A 14356-nucleotide genomic window follows, 5' to 3' on the forward strand; every position below is an offset into this window, starting at 1 on the left:
TGTACCATTAAGTCCTTGTGATATGCACCACAAGCCGTTGGTAATTAATATTGAGTTTTATAGTTTTTTGCCTTCTGCTTCCCCCATTCCATATTATCATCTGAATGATACTAACTTGTCACTTATTAACGCCTCTATTTCAGCCTTTGATTGGGTTTCCCTTTTTTCGGATGGCTCAATCGATGATTGTTATACTAAGTTCTTGGTTGCCCTTTTTAATATTATTGATACTTATGCCCCTGTGAGGGTACGAAGATCCTATAGGCTTCCCTGGTACACAAAAGGTTTAAAAAACTTAAAGAATAGAAGGGATAAGCACTACAAACGATTTATATTGACAGGTGAGACACGAGCAGGAGAGCTGTACCGGCAATTTAAGCGGGAATTTGATTTCCTTAATAAGTTCCTCTATAATCAGTACATATCCGATGTCGAAGCTAGCCTTCGATCCAATCCTAAAGCTTTTTGGCGGTTTGTTAACAGCAAAAAGTCAAAATCGGACATACCTTCATCCATATGTTATGGTAATTTAGCAGCCGACTCGGATCAGGGCGTTTCTGATCTTTTTGCAAAATACTTTGCCTCTAACTTGGAGCCGAAGGTTCCTTGGAGTGATCATGAAACTCTTCTTAGCATTGAGCCTTTTCTTAATGTGAGTAACATGGACGTTTTGGACGGTGACCTAGTTGAAGCCACTGGACATCTGACCGAGTCGCTCACACCTGACGTGGACGGTATCTCCCCATTCTTTCTTAAGAGGAGTATCGCTTCTCTTTCTACTCCCCTTCAACTGCTGTTCTCCTTTTCGCTCTCTTCTGGTAGATTCCCCCACCGGTGGAAGATTACTTCTATAACGCCTATTCACAAAGGTGGCAGTAGGTGTGATGTTACTAACTATCGACCTATAGCCAAAATTTGCAACGTCGCTAAGATACTGGAGCGGATAGTAACTAAAAAATTGACTTTTCTGGCTCGCAATTTCATATCCCCCAACCAGCATGGTTTTCTGCCTGGGAGGTCCACTACCACTAATTTAGCTGTCTTTTCTAAGCACTGCTTTGAAGCTTTTGAAAACCGATTTCAGGTTGATGCCATTTACACCGACTTCTCCAAAGCCTTCGACAAAGTGTGTCATGCTGCCCTTCTGGCCAAATTATATAAATTAGGTATTCATTCCTGCCTATTAAGTTGGTTCGAGTCTTATCTGGCTGACCGACCTTGCCACGTTATTGTTGGAGACGCTATCTCAAGTCCATTTGTCACCTCCTCTGGTCTTCCACAAGGCAGCTCTCTTGGACCTCTTCTATTTATAATTTTCATTAATGACATCTCGTCATGCTTTCGTCACTCGCACTTTTTAATGTATGCGGATGACCTTAAAATCTATAAAGAGATTAGCTGCATTAGTGACAGTTACTTGTTACAGGAGGATATATCCAGAGTTTACTCATGGTGCTCCCGCAATCTTCTTCCTTTAAACTTATCTAAGTGTTTGTTTACCCGTTACAGTAGGCGGTCTCTTGAAATCTGTACGGGTTATTCCATCAACAATTATAATTTGGCAGCTAAAGAAGAGGTGTTAGACCTTGGTGTCTTATTCGACAGCAAATTTAAATTTTCGGGTCACTTAGACTACATTTTACCTAAAGCGTATGCTATGCTGGGCTTTGTTAAGAGGCACGTGAACCAGTTTAAAAGTCCATACTCGAGCCTCAGCGTCTATGCTGCATTCATTCGGTCGAGGCTGGAATATGCCTCAATCATTTGGAACCCGGAGTGTAAAGTTCGTTCCAATAGAATTGAGCGACTCCAGAAAAAATTTTTAAAATTTGCACTTCTGCCTCTAAGGTTTCAGGATCCTGTTCCTTCATACCAGAGCCGTTGCCTTCTTCTGAACGTTTGCACGTTGGAGGATCGGCGTAAACTGGCAGCGTTAACCTTTTTAAATAATTTAATCGTTAATAACATTGATTGTCCTTTTTTGTTGGGACTCGTTAATTTTAATGTTCCTCAAAGGGATCTTCGTACCTTTGCCCCCTTTCGGGTCAAATGTCATAGGGCCAATTATTTCTTAAATGAGCCGATAGAGCGGGCTCTTTCTTATTTTAATTCTTTGCCGCCTAGCCTCCGAACTGAGTGGGGCTCAGATAAGGGTGTGTTAAAACACAAGTTATTAAGGCATTTATTAAGTTTTTGTTAATTTTGTAGTTTTATTTATTAGGTGTAAGTTGTTATGTTATGTAGCCATGTAAGGATTTGTCCATTGGCGAAATAAATAAATAAATAAATAAATAAATAAATAAATATCTATAGTCTCTACCTTTCCAAGAACCAACCTTTTAATAAATCATTTTTTTTTTTTACACATTTTTTAGTGCCTCTCCCCCCAGTCATTGGTCAACGAACTGAATAAAAGTTTAAACCGCTTATTAAATATTAACAGACTCTGGTTTATTTATGGCTTTTGAATCAAACTTTTAGTTGTGATTTATTTAAATTCGTCTATTTCTACGAAAAGTGTTTACGTTTTGGCAAATTATATTGTTTCATTTTAGTATTTGTTTTTAGAGTCCTTATTTTTTTATTTTTAAGAGGATTCTAGTTTAAAATTCTGAGAAAGAAAAAAATTCCACTTGAAAGTAAATGAAATTCAGTGGCAAGTCAGAATTATTCTCAGCCACCATTCAACAGTTGGTCTTGTTGCCTTGGGTTCGATTCGTTTTTTGTGGGTTGTTTTTTTTTAGGAGGGTGGTGGGGTGGTTGGGTGGTTGGAGGCTAGCGGTTGGAGGGTGGGAATTGGCGAGGGTTTTGGGACAAGGCCGCGGTGGTTTCTGTTTGCGTTTGCGTTTTGTCAGCCGTGACAGCGACGGCAATTGCGCCACCTGCGGCTCCATATTGACACTTGTGTGTGTGTGTGTGTGTTATGCTGTGTCTGTGTATAGGTATGTGTGTGAGGGGGGGAGGGAGTCTTGTATGTGGCAGAGTATACCCTTGTTTGTTTATGAGCCCTAATCAAATTGCTCATAATTAGATGCAACAAAGTTGAATCTTTTGAAGCGTTTTCCGACGTTTTCTCGGCCTCTCCCTCCCATACTCGTCCTTTCTGCTTTGGCTTCTCCATTTTCATTCCAAGGATGTTGGGGATGGTCCGCCCACCCATCACACCTCCTCATGGCCCGAAAAAGGACTTCCTGTCGTGTCGGAATCGTCGGCATACCAGAAACGCACGAACGGATACGCCACGTTAGCTGTTTGGAATTTTTTTTCGGACAAAAAGGACCAAAAGTCTAAGCGATTCCAGGAGGTCCTTTCGAAGGATAACACAAGAGATATAAGGCAGAACTACTTAATTGTCTTTAAAATCATTAAAGAACCTTTTCCTGGCCACCCACGGTGCAGCATGTGGCAAGTCCTTTGTCTCAGCGGTGCATTGTGGAAGTTGCACACGAGTCGGACAAACAAAAGAGACAGATAAACTGATTGACGGATGAACAGAGACAGCGGGAGTGAGATGGCGACACTGCACTTAATAGAGCGGGGGCCAGGGGTGGTGGGTGGTGGGTGGTGGTGCCTCTAGTGGGTTGTTGCAAGAACAAGACTGTTTGACATTTGCTGTCATTGTCAACGTCGTCGACAGTTGCTGCTCCTGCTCCTGCTGCTGCTATGCTACTTGTCCTGATGTTGCTGACCGCCTTCCGTTGCTTTGTGCAATTGCCCGTTGTTTACCCACTGCCTTTGACCAACCCCACACCAACCCACACCACCCACTCGGTAGCCCCACCTTCTTTTAGCCCACATTGCTGGTATATCCTAGGTGGCACCACCAAAAACCGCATACCAGAGTGGCTCGCAGGGTTCACCGCCGGTGGGCAACGCCTTTGTCTCTGCGGTCGAGCAAGTCTGCTTATTGGGATTGCAGAGTGACCAAGGTGCCAGCCACACTAGAAACACAAAGGCACTGAAAGAAAAATCTTAAAAGATTAAAGAAATATTCTTCAAAAAGAGAAGTAACTAGGGACGTTTAAAGTTTAAATAAAAGGTTTTCTTCTCTAGAGACTTTATTTTAATTTTTTTTAATTATTTTAATATTTTAATATTTTTTCGAAGTATATTTCTTCAAGTCCCCCTCCACTTTCACCCCCCTTTCACCACACACTCACTGGCTGGCTGGATGGCTGCACATTTCAATCGATTGTCACAACAAACAGAGCTAAGAGCAAGCAGTAAAAATATTTCATAAAATATTTACATTGTTGTGTGTGGCTGCCGCTCTCGGTTGCCGTTGCAGCTCTTTTCTTTTCTATTTTTCTCTTTTTTTTCTATTTATCCATTTGTTTATTTGCTGATCCTGTGTGCGGCAGTCCTTGTTTCTATCTCTTCTTCCAGTCCTGTGTCCTGTGTATCCTGTCGCTTGATTGATTTTGTATTAATTAAAGGAAACCAACGAGCAAGAATGCCAGCGGAATGCCCGAGTTAAGAGATTACTCGATTTTTCTTTTGATTTAATCAGAGTGAAAATTGGTGTCAATGGTTGTTGGATTCGAGACAGAATTCCTTTGTGTTGGAAACTATTTCTTAGAAAATGGGAAAAGAGCAATCACATTTTCAAGGAAATTTAATAGATGAAGCCATGGGAAATGGGGTTTGTTAAAGATTCTAAACTTTTCTAGTCTTTTAAATATTATTTCTAATATGGAAGTGAAAAAAAACAAGGCTGGGGGTTAGGAATATGCATTTTTAAGGAAATTTTAAGAATAATTGAGTTTTAATTGCGCTTTTTAAGATTTTAACCCAAAAAGTAGGCTACAAAAAATTAATAAAATATAAGGAATATAAGGACATTAAGAATAATAGGGTAAGGGTTCAAGAAAATTCAATTTAAGGATAATTTTTAGGACAAAAATGAGAAATACATTATTTTAAAGATTATAACCCAGTATCCAACCAAAAACAGTTTAGAAAAGTCTCTTCTCTATATGTATTATAGAAATACATATAATATTACACTACCTATTATTATCTACCTAAATATTATATTATCTATTTTCTTCTAATATACTAATTAATATCTCTTTAATTTTTTCTTGCAGATTTTCTTCAATAAAATACATAAGAACTCCTCGCAACGGAAACGGAAGTGACGCCATTGAGAGAAGCGGTACGGTAGGCTGGCTGGCCCAAGTGAGACAAAACGGTGAAATAATGCAAATTAAAACACAATAAAATGTAAAACACAAATGACAGCCGGGGGTGGATACAGGACTCAGTGGCGAAACAAATAGCGTAACGTTGCGAAGCGGTTGAAATGCCAAAAAATGCGCGTGGCGGCAACTTTTCCACTGAATTGATTTGAAGAAAGTAACAACAAAAAACAAAAAAAAAAAAAAGAAAATCAAGAATAACAAAAAAAAAAAAAAAAACAAAACAAAAAGAAAGTGGTTTTTGAGGCATACGGTACGTATACGCGATACGCAAATATAAACGGGGGCGTGGCAGTGGCAAGCGGCAGCGGAAATTTGCATAACTTTGCTGGCGTGGCATAAACATCAAAAACAAATTGCAAGTAACAAAAGAAACGGTCATAAAAAGGCGCCATCCTCGTAAAAATACAAAATACTACAAAAAAATTACAAAAAGTATATACAAAAGTATATATATATATAATAATATTGACCTCTCTTTCTGTTATAGTCCCGCTCCCGCTTGGTGAAATTAATTTATGCAACAGCGAGTGTCGCGCCCGAAAATCAAATAAGAGTAGAGAAGAAATAAAAGTAACCATAATCATAATAATTAAGACAGTCAGAGAAAAAAAACGCTATTAAAACGCTAGTAAAACGCTATTAAAACGCTAGTAAACCGCATCAAAAACGCGTTCAAAACGCTAGTGTTAGATTTTCAAAACAAATAAAGAAATATAAAAAAAATTCCTCACTTTAAAAAAAAACGCTAAGGAAACGCTCTCAAGCCGCTCCAACCTATACACTGAGAGAAAAAAACTGAAAAAAAAAGTTAATCCAGGGTTGCTTATAAATGTACCAGGACAGCGGCTGCAGCAGCAGTAGCAGTCGACGTGGCAGCAGTGCAGCAGCAACATCTGCAACAACTGCAGCACCAGCGGCAGCAACAACAACAACAACAACACCAGCAGCTGGAGCAACAACAACAGGAAGCAGCAGCGAGGAAGAAACACTCGAAACGCTTACAATTATAACAACAACAACAACAATAACAGAGACCGATTTAAATGCGGCTGCCACAGCGACAACAACAACAACAACAGTTATAGCAACAACAACAGCGGCAGCAACACTAGCGACACTTGCCACGGGCGGCGAAACGGCAACATTGGGCACTGCAACACCGGTGGCGCAGGCCATCAGCGACATCGAGGACTCGAGTCTGGTGGAGAGCGATAGCGAGGAGTGCCAGTATATAGAGATAGTCCAGGACGGTGCCACCACCAACAGTAGCAACAGTAATAGTCATAGTCATAGTAGCAGCGGCAATGCGGCACTGCAGCCGCAACAACAACAACTACAACAATTGCAACAACAAGTGCCACCGGCCGTTGCAGCGGATGTACGTTTGTTGCGAAAAATCGGCTATATTGCATCGCGAGTGCGGTGTCTGGCCAAGTTCTATGGTGACTTTCGGTTGGTAAATCCGTACAGTGCCCGACGGCAGCGTCGCCAGCTGCAGGAGATCCTGTTGCGTCACTCGATCTTTGATCCTGGCAAGGAGCACCAGCGTGCCATCGTTTTGGCAGCAGCAGCGGCAGCAATACTCCCCCCAGCAGCAGCAGCAGTAGTTGCAACATCAAAGGATTGCAGCCGAAGTCGAAGTCGAAGCAGCAGTAGCAGCATTGAGGCGGTAAGCAGTGAATTGGAGGAGCATCCGGAGCAGGAGCAACAGGAGGAGGATCGAGAGGACAACGATCTGGAGGTTGAGGTGGCCAGAAAGTGCTCGACTAGCTCCACAATAAGCGGTACTGGCAGTGTTTCCGCTTCCGTTTCAATATCCGCTTCCGGGTCGCAATCCTTTGCCGTGGCCAGCACATCGCCCATCACCCTGCTGGAGGAGCTGCTGATACAGTTCTACGAGGATCACGAGCAACAGCACTGCAGTAATCTCACTGTCATCCAGCAACAGTTCACCACCACCTGCAGCAACAATAATCTAAATAACAACAACAACAACAATAATAATAATAACAATAACAATTGCCAGAGCATACAGAACAACAACAACATGTCCACATCCTTGTCGAATATGTCAGTTGTGGGAGAACAGCAGCAACCAGCAGAGCAGCAACAGGTCTTGCCACAACAACCTGCCACATCTAGTAATGCTGGCGCAGTGACACTGGCAGCAGCAACAACACCACCGCCGCCACTCGCCACCGTTGCCACGTCAACAACACCTGCAACCACGGGCAGCACACACTTACAGCCCAGCCACTTCACGGACAGCAATCCCGACAATCCCCGACGCCGTCGCGCCAGCGATTGTTCCGCCGTTCAGGCCGCCCTCCAGAACCAACTCCATTGCATTACACTGAAAAATAATAACTGCACCAGCGGTGGTGGCGGTGGCGGCGGTGGCAAGTCAATGCCCTTTCATCGCGGCAGCTGCGGGGCTGCCGGCGAGCATCTGCTGGCAGCCAACTCGATCGCCAATCGCGCCACGATCATACTGAGCAAGTCCTGCAGCAATGTGGACGGCGATGCCATCAATCTGGGCCTGGGCCTCGGCCTGGCCGGTGGTGGTGGCAACAAGCTGAGAGCCAGTGCGGCAGATATCGAATCGAATGTGGCACTGAACGGTGCCAATAACGGAAATGGAAATGGCAACGGGAACGGGAACGGCAATGGTAACGGGAACGGAAATGCAAACAGGAATGCTAACGGAAACGGAAACGGGAACGGTAACAACGAGTACAGCATCCTGCAACTGAACAACACGATCATCCAGTGCCACTTCAACGACGATGACTTTCGTGCTCTGGTCAAGGACCTCAAGCGCAAAGTCGAGTACACGGAGCGCATGAATTGGCTATGTGAGTAGATCTTCCATTTTATAATCAATAACTAATACTAAAATACCAAATAGTACAGTCTATGTCACGGTCGCCATGAATAAGTTAAGAGGACTTTTAGGTTGTTCTTTAAATGAAAGTTAAACTTAATGAACTTATCATGGTTTATATTTTCTTAAATTAGTAAATTCAGGCCATAAATACCATATTAAAAATACTAATACCAAATACAGCATCTTAAATCACGGTCGCCATAAAAAAGTAAATGGAGATTGTATAATATTTAGGGAAATGGAAGAATATTTAAACTTTATATATAATTGAAACATCAAACTACATTCAGTATAAATTTTTTTAAATGCAAGAAATCATAAATACCAAACCCTAAAAAAATACTACATGGTATGTCACGGTCGCCACAAATGGGTTCTTGTGGACTACATAACTTAAAGAGTCTTTAAAAGTTCCCATTTTAAACGCAATTCCTTTAATTTGATTAAATCTTTAAATTAGAATGACTCGCCTCGGTAATTTTGATGGCATTTTTTGTCGCTTTTTGTTTATTTATTCGATTAGATGGCGGGTCATTCATTTAACGGGTATTCCCACAACGCCGACAACGACAATTACTCATTCGCCGGGAGATATTATTCAAGCACTTATTTGACCGAAATAATTGATGGTCCCGATCCCTTGCCGCTGACAAATGGTCAAGTGCTCTGCCATTTGCCATTTGCCATTTAGCATTTATCCACTCCCCGACACGACGAGTCCTTTTTTATTTTATTCTCTCCTTTTTTTTTTTTGTTGTCCTTCTGTTGTGTGTAATCGCCTCAAATGAGGCATGAGCAAATGCAACAATGGGGATGGAATCAAATGGACAAATTTAAATGCAACTACAATGGAATGGAAAAATCATTTCAAAACGCTGCACACAAAATGCCACGCCGGAAAAGTGCTGGTGAAAAAAAAATAGTAAATGGCGAATAGTGGGGAAAATCGGGGTCAAAATAGCAATAGAAATGGGGGATCGAGGCTGGGCAAATGTAAAATATTTAATTCAATGGCCAGACATGAAAATGAATATCTCATGAATGCAGGCGGGATTAGAATTTGATTGGTTTCCAAGTCCTCTTTTTTAGTAAGTCGGGACATACCTGATATTCCTGTTGGTATTAAATATGAAATATGGATGGTCATAAATATGAAGAGACTTGGTCTTGGAAGCTGTTCTACTGCATTCCCAAGCTCATCAAGAAGTTTCTGCTCCGGACTGAAGCACTGGACTGCTTTATTTTCATTCTTATTTTTTTCTGGCTGTTTCGATTGCTTCAACGCTTTTGACCTTTTACGGCAAATACGCCCTTTATGTGTAACCGTGTGTCCTGCAAAGTGCAATAAGGACACAAAAAAAAAGGAAACCAACAATGACTGCGACTGCGTTTGAAGGGGCACTGGGAAAAATATAAGATACGAGGCAAGAAATTTATTAAAACCCTTTGTTAAATCTAGAAATGGTTAATAAAATATCTATTTTTTATTTAAAACTTCCTCAAAAATGGATTAAAAACCTTAAAGTTTTCTTTTTGGGACTTCCCAGTCCTTCAAAAACGATCACAACTTTGTTGAATGGCATTAAAAGTTGTCTTTGTATCAACGCCACGTTTTATTCCGCTTCTTGCATTTTATTTTATTTTATTTATATTTTATTTGTATTTATTTTTTTGTGATTCTCACGCAGTACGAAGGTGCCTGCTTGCCTTTTGTCCTTGCAGCTCTCTTAGCATATAAGCTGGCTTTTCCTTCAGAGAAATGTGTCCTCCTTGTGGCATTTTTCCACACTGTCGCATCTGAAACATTTCAATTAAATGTGCACTGGCCTGCCGCTAACTTCTTTCCATTCAATTGGTTTCTAGGATTTTATTATTCTAGAGTCCAGCCCTTTACAGCACTACTCCCTAGGAGTGTTGATTAGAACTTTGCAACACTATTCCTTACCGTAAGCATTTTATTTTAATCCCTTGAAAGAGACCCTTATGGACCATATTTTATATTCTTATTTGCATAACCGCTACAAATTTATTGGCCTCGATGGCAGACCGTTTCTTTTCATTTGTCTGCCATTTGGCAACACTATTTATTGCCCCGCGTGCGTGCCCAACACTGTCAGTTCGGGAGACAAATGGCCTGACTTTGATTTTCGGGTGACAACTTTGGCCCGCAAAGTCTGGTTACCTTTCCCCCTTTCCCCCGTTCCCACGAATTTTTGGATCGTAAATCAAAACCATCAAGGCATCAGGACATCAGGACATCGGGACGCTGAAAAGGCCAAGAAACATAAATTCTGAGCTGAGCATTTGAGAAGGAGCCACAAAACGCAAAATGGTCATAAATTCAAAAACCTAAATGGCTTTGGCAATACCCCACCAACAACAACAACAACAACTCCTGTGGACAACAAAAGGGCAGCCCAGGAAGCAGGAACCAGGAACCGCCACCGAACATAATATAAATGACATATAACAAGACTCGGAAAAATATGTTCGAAATCTACTCGAGACAGTCAAACAACCAAAAAAAAAAAAATATATATATATATATATATAAAAAAAATAAATAATAATAATAAAGAAAGCAAAAGCCAAAACGGCCAAAAGCCATATCAGACTCGAAAGGCACTTAAGGACAAGGGATAAGGCCAAAGAATGGAGGAGAAAGGGAAAGTCTGAAGGCCAGAAAGTCAGAAAGTCGGGAAAATTCTGGTGGGGAAAACTGAGAAGACATAAGACCGAAAAAGAGCAAGATGTGACAAAAGGCAAATGGTAAATGGGAATTGGACTGAGATGAAGGGCGGGTGGCAGCAGAAATCTAATAATAATAAAATACTTTATTGTTCAGTTAACAATTCAATTGTTTCACTTAACAAGAGCTGGTCCCCTCAGTCCACAAAAAAGCCGCAGCAGCCACAAAAAAAAGGAAAAACAAGCCAGATCTTCAAGAGGCATGTAGGCACTGAGAGAAATTAAATAAAAACCAAAAATAAAGAGAAGAGATTCTTTTAGTTTTCAAACAAAATAGTAGACTCTATCAACTCTAAAGCTTCTATTATATTTCTTATTTTTTATATATTTTTTCTCTCAGTGCCTTGGTATCAAAAATAAATTGCCACAAACGCACATTAAGTGATAAAGTGTTTGTCAAATCAAAAAATATATAAAGGCTCCGAGAGTCTGGGGCAGTGTTGATAAACACCTGGTTCAGGATATGAACCAGGACATGCCACCATGTCCTTCTCGGATGCTACACTTGGCTTGCATTTGACATTCAGAAAGGACTATTTTCGAAATGCCGAAGGTTTTTCATTTCAACTTTCATTACAAACATCCTCGTCGAGTGGCCTGAAGTGGAAAATATTTGCTTAGCCAGGACGAGGCAAAAGACGAAGAATTTAGTTCATTTCCAGGTGCCCAGGTTGCATTGCAGTCTATATAGGAGTCTATATAGTAGTCGGAGACTATCTGAATGTATATATTCTACTAATGAGCCGAGGTCGAGTTCTCAAGAAAATATGTTTGTGGCTTTCCAAGCTTTATATTCTTGTTGGTTGGGCTGTGTCCTATTAATTATAATAAGTTGCTTTTCCTCAAGTGCTTGTCGGGGGGAGAGGGCGGTGGGGGGACTGTAGTTATTGCCAAATTAAAGTGCCGGCAAGGAGATAACTTTTTTTTTTTGGCCAAGAAGGCAGTTGAGCACGAAAACTGTGTCGTGCAAGTCTCGAAAGTAGAGACTTTCTAAGGACTAGAGCTGCTTAAACTTAAATTTAAAAAATAAAAAAATATACATATATTATTAAGGCAGTTGTAGAGCAACCTATGAGAGGTTTAGAATATCCTGGAGCGAGTGCACTTCACCGTCAAAGTGTAGAACCCAGCATGGGGGCTGCTTGTGTAACCTGAAGCCCCGTCGAGCATCCCTGACGTATCCTGTTGCCTCGTCGCCTATCCTTCCATTATTAGCTAGCGGAAAATGTCAAAAATTATTCGCTCATCCTGCGTGGATCCTTTGAGAAATGAAAAACTAAAAGTGGGCGAGCATGGAACAAACAACAAAAGTTCTCTTCAACAAAACGGTATTCCAAACGGTAGAAAATGGTAGAAACAGGAAACGGAAACGACTACCGGAACTACAAGAGGATGCTGTTGTGGCATGCAACTTTAAGGCCATAAAAATAGTAATTATTTAAAGGTGGCAGGCTCCCAATGGCAGGCACTTGCCTTGATTGATCCTGTCTGACTTGTTGTCCATTAAGCGCATTATCTGCCACCCCAGGACCCCTTCAACTAGCGCCTCCAAAGGATATACAGGAGGCGAGAAAAAAAAAAAAGAAGGAATCGACGAAGGCGATGCTGACAGATTGACAGGCCAGGCGGATGGCGGATGAGATTATTGCCAGCCAGGATTAGGTGGCAACTAGCAAAGGAAGTTCAACTGTAAAGGAATAAATACATAGTACAGGCTGATGACAGGCAATATCATAATAGGACAAAGGATATACACCAGCCAGGACGATGGCAGGATGGCAATTGAGTTTTAAATGCCATCAATCAGGGCTGCCTTGATTGAATTCAATTCAATTCAAGATTAAATCACTGACATTGCGACTATTTTAAATATTTTCTAGACTGAAATATTTAATTATTTAACTTTTGGGCCAAAAATTCTATTCACGCAGAGATGTGTAATATTTATATTGAATATTTCAATTGGAATCAATGGAGAGAGCTGGAAAAAGGAAAAAGGAAGTGGAAGGTGGGTGGTAAATCACAGGATCTATCTAGGTTCTAGAGCCTCTCGTATTACATATCTATTTTTTGACCCACTTAAGTGCGAGCGTGTCAAATGAAAACGTGCTCATATGTATACCTCATATATATATATATATCAGCTTCCTTATGTGCTCGTATCCTCTATAAGCAATCATTTTAATGAGCAATAAAGTGTTGCATACTTAAGAGGGCAAACGTGGGAATTTCGGCGGCTGCGACGAAGAAAAACGAAGGCGTGAAAACGAACCAAAAAACTAGAACACACACAGACACACACACACAGACACACAGCCATACGCATCCTTTTGTGTCCTTAAAGCTCTAAGCAGGCGAGGAAGAAGGAGTTTCTTTATTGTTTGACTTTTGATAAACAGCCATTTAAGTTGAATTATTTGTGAAAAATGAGCAAAGTTTTTGAGGGGTTTTTGAGGCCATAAAGATAAGCAAGGACAGGTGGCCTGAAATAAAGGATATATGTATACTCACTGGCTGGGGAAGTCTCAAGGCAACTGCCGGACAACATAAATAATTATTTCAATTTTAAGCTAGAATTGCACAAAGCGAGCCTAAATCCTGCAAATTCATATTTCACTCGCCCCGAAGTGTCCTTTTGGACAGCATCCTGTGGCTAACAAATAGTCATCATCACACAAGGATATTTAGTTACTCGCCGTACAAGGAGCTAGAGTTTATTTATTTATTTATAAATTTTTGAAAAAGTTGATAGAAATATCCTTTTTTTGGTTGGCTTTCTGCTTGAATGAGTCAGAGCCCAATTTTTGTGATTTTATGAATCCGATTAGAGGACCTGTTGAGGTCCTTATGATTCTTCCAAATCCTTGGCAATCAATTCGATTCGCTGGCGGGGCATGTGAGTATCTGAGTGAGTGTGTGAGTGCACTCATGGGTGTATTCATGTCCGAAGAGGCCCCGAAATGTCAGTTATTTTTAATATTTTCTTTTGTTTTTTTTTATTTTGCTTTAATATGCGTAAAGTGAGTATTTATGTTATGCACGCACGTTGCCCCCCCTGCCTCATGCTCCATGCCCCTTCTCTTTCTCTTTCTTTTCATCTATGTTGTCGTCTCTTTCTTTTATTGCTGCGTCATGTGTGCCGACTCCCTCTACGTCTTTCGGCTTACCTGCCACATTTCTCATGGTTCATACAACAAATTTTATTTATTATCATTTCGCATTTTGTTTTTTTTCTTTTTGGCTCTTTGGGTTTTTGTTTTATTCATAAACACACACACACACCCACATATATATATATACACCTGATGTATTATTGTTGTTGTTGTAATTTATACGTGTTGTTTATTTTATACCAATTTAATGCAACTATGGAGGTATGTGTGAGTGTGTGTGTTTGGGTGTCTTGGTATCCTGATGTCCTGGTGTGTGGACTAAAACATTTGACATGTAGTCACGTTTCAGCTCAAAGATACAGATACAAGATACAAAGTACAAGATACACATAAAACAGTAGAAA

The 14356-nt window shown here is 40.7% G+C and overlaps 1 protein-coding gene across 1 annotated transcript in view; it reads left to right on the top strand.

The window, feature by feature from the left end:
* The window catches only part of Pde9 (phosphodiesterase 9), a 107052-nt gene that overhangs the window by 63548 nt on the left and 29148 nt on the right, over window positions 1-14356 (top strand). Inside the window, exon 3 of the mRNA XM_017239703.3 lies at window positions 5091-8059. Coding sequence (XP_017095192.2) covers window positions 6034-8059 — 2026 coding nt within the window. The 5' untranslated portion in view covers window positions 5091-6033. The remainder of the gene's footprint in view (window positions 1-5090; window positions 8060-14356) is intronic.

The sequence above is a fragment of the Drosophila bipectinata genome, chromosome XL, assembly GCF_030179905.1.
Source record: "Drosophila bipectinata strain 14024-0381.07 chromosome XL, DbipHiC1v2, whole genome shotgun sequence".
Classification (NCBI taxonomy): Eukaryota; Metazoa; Arthropoda; class Insecta; order Diptera; family Drosophilidae; genus Drosophila; species Drosophila bipectinata.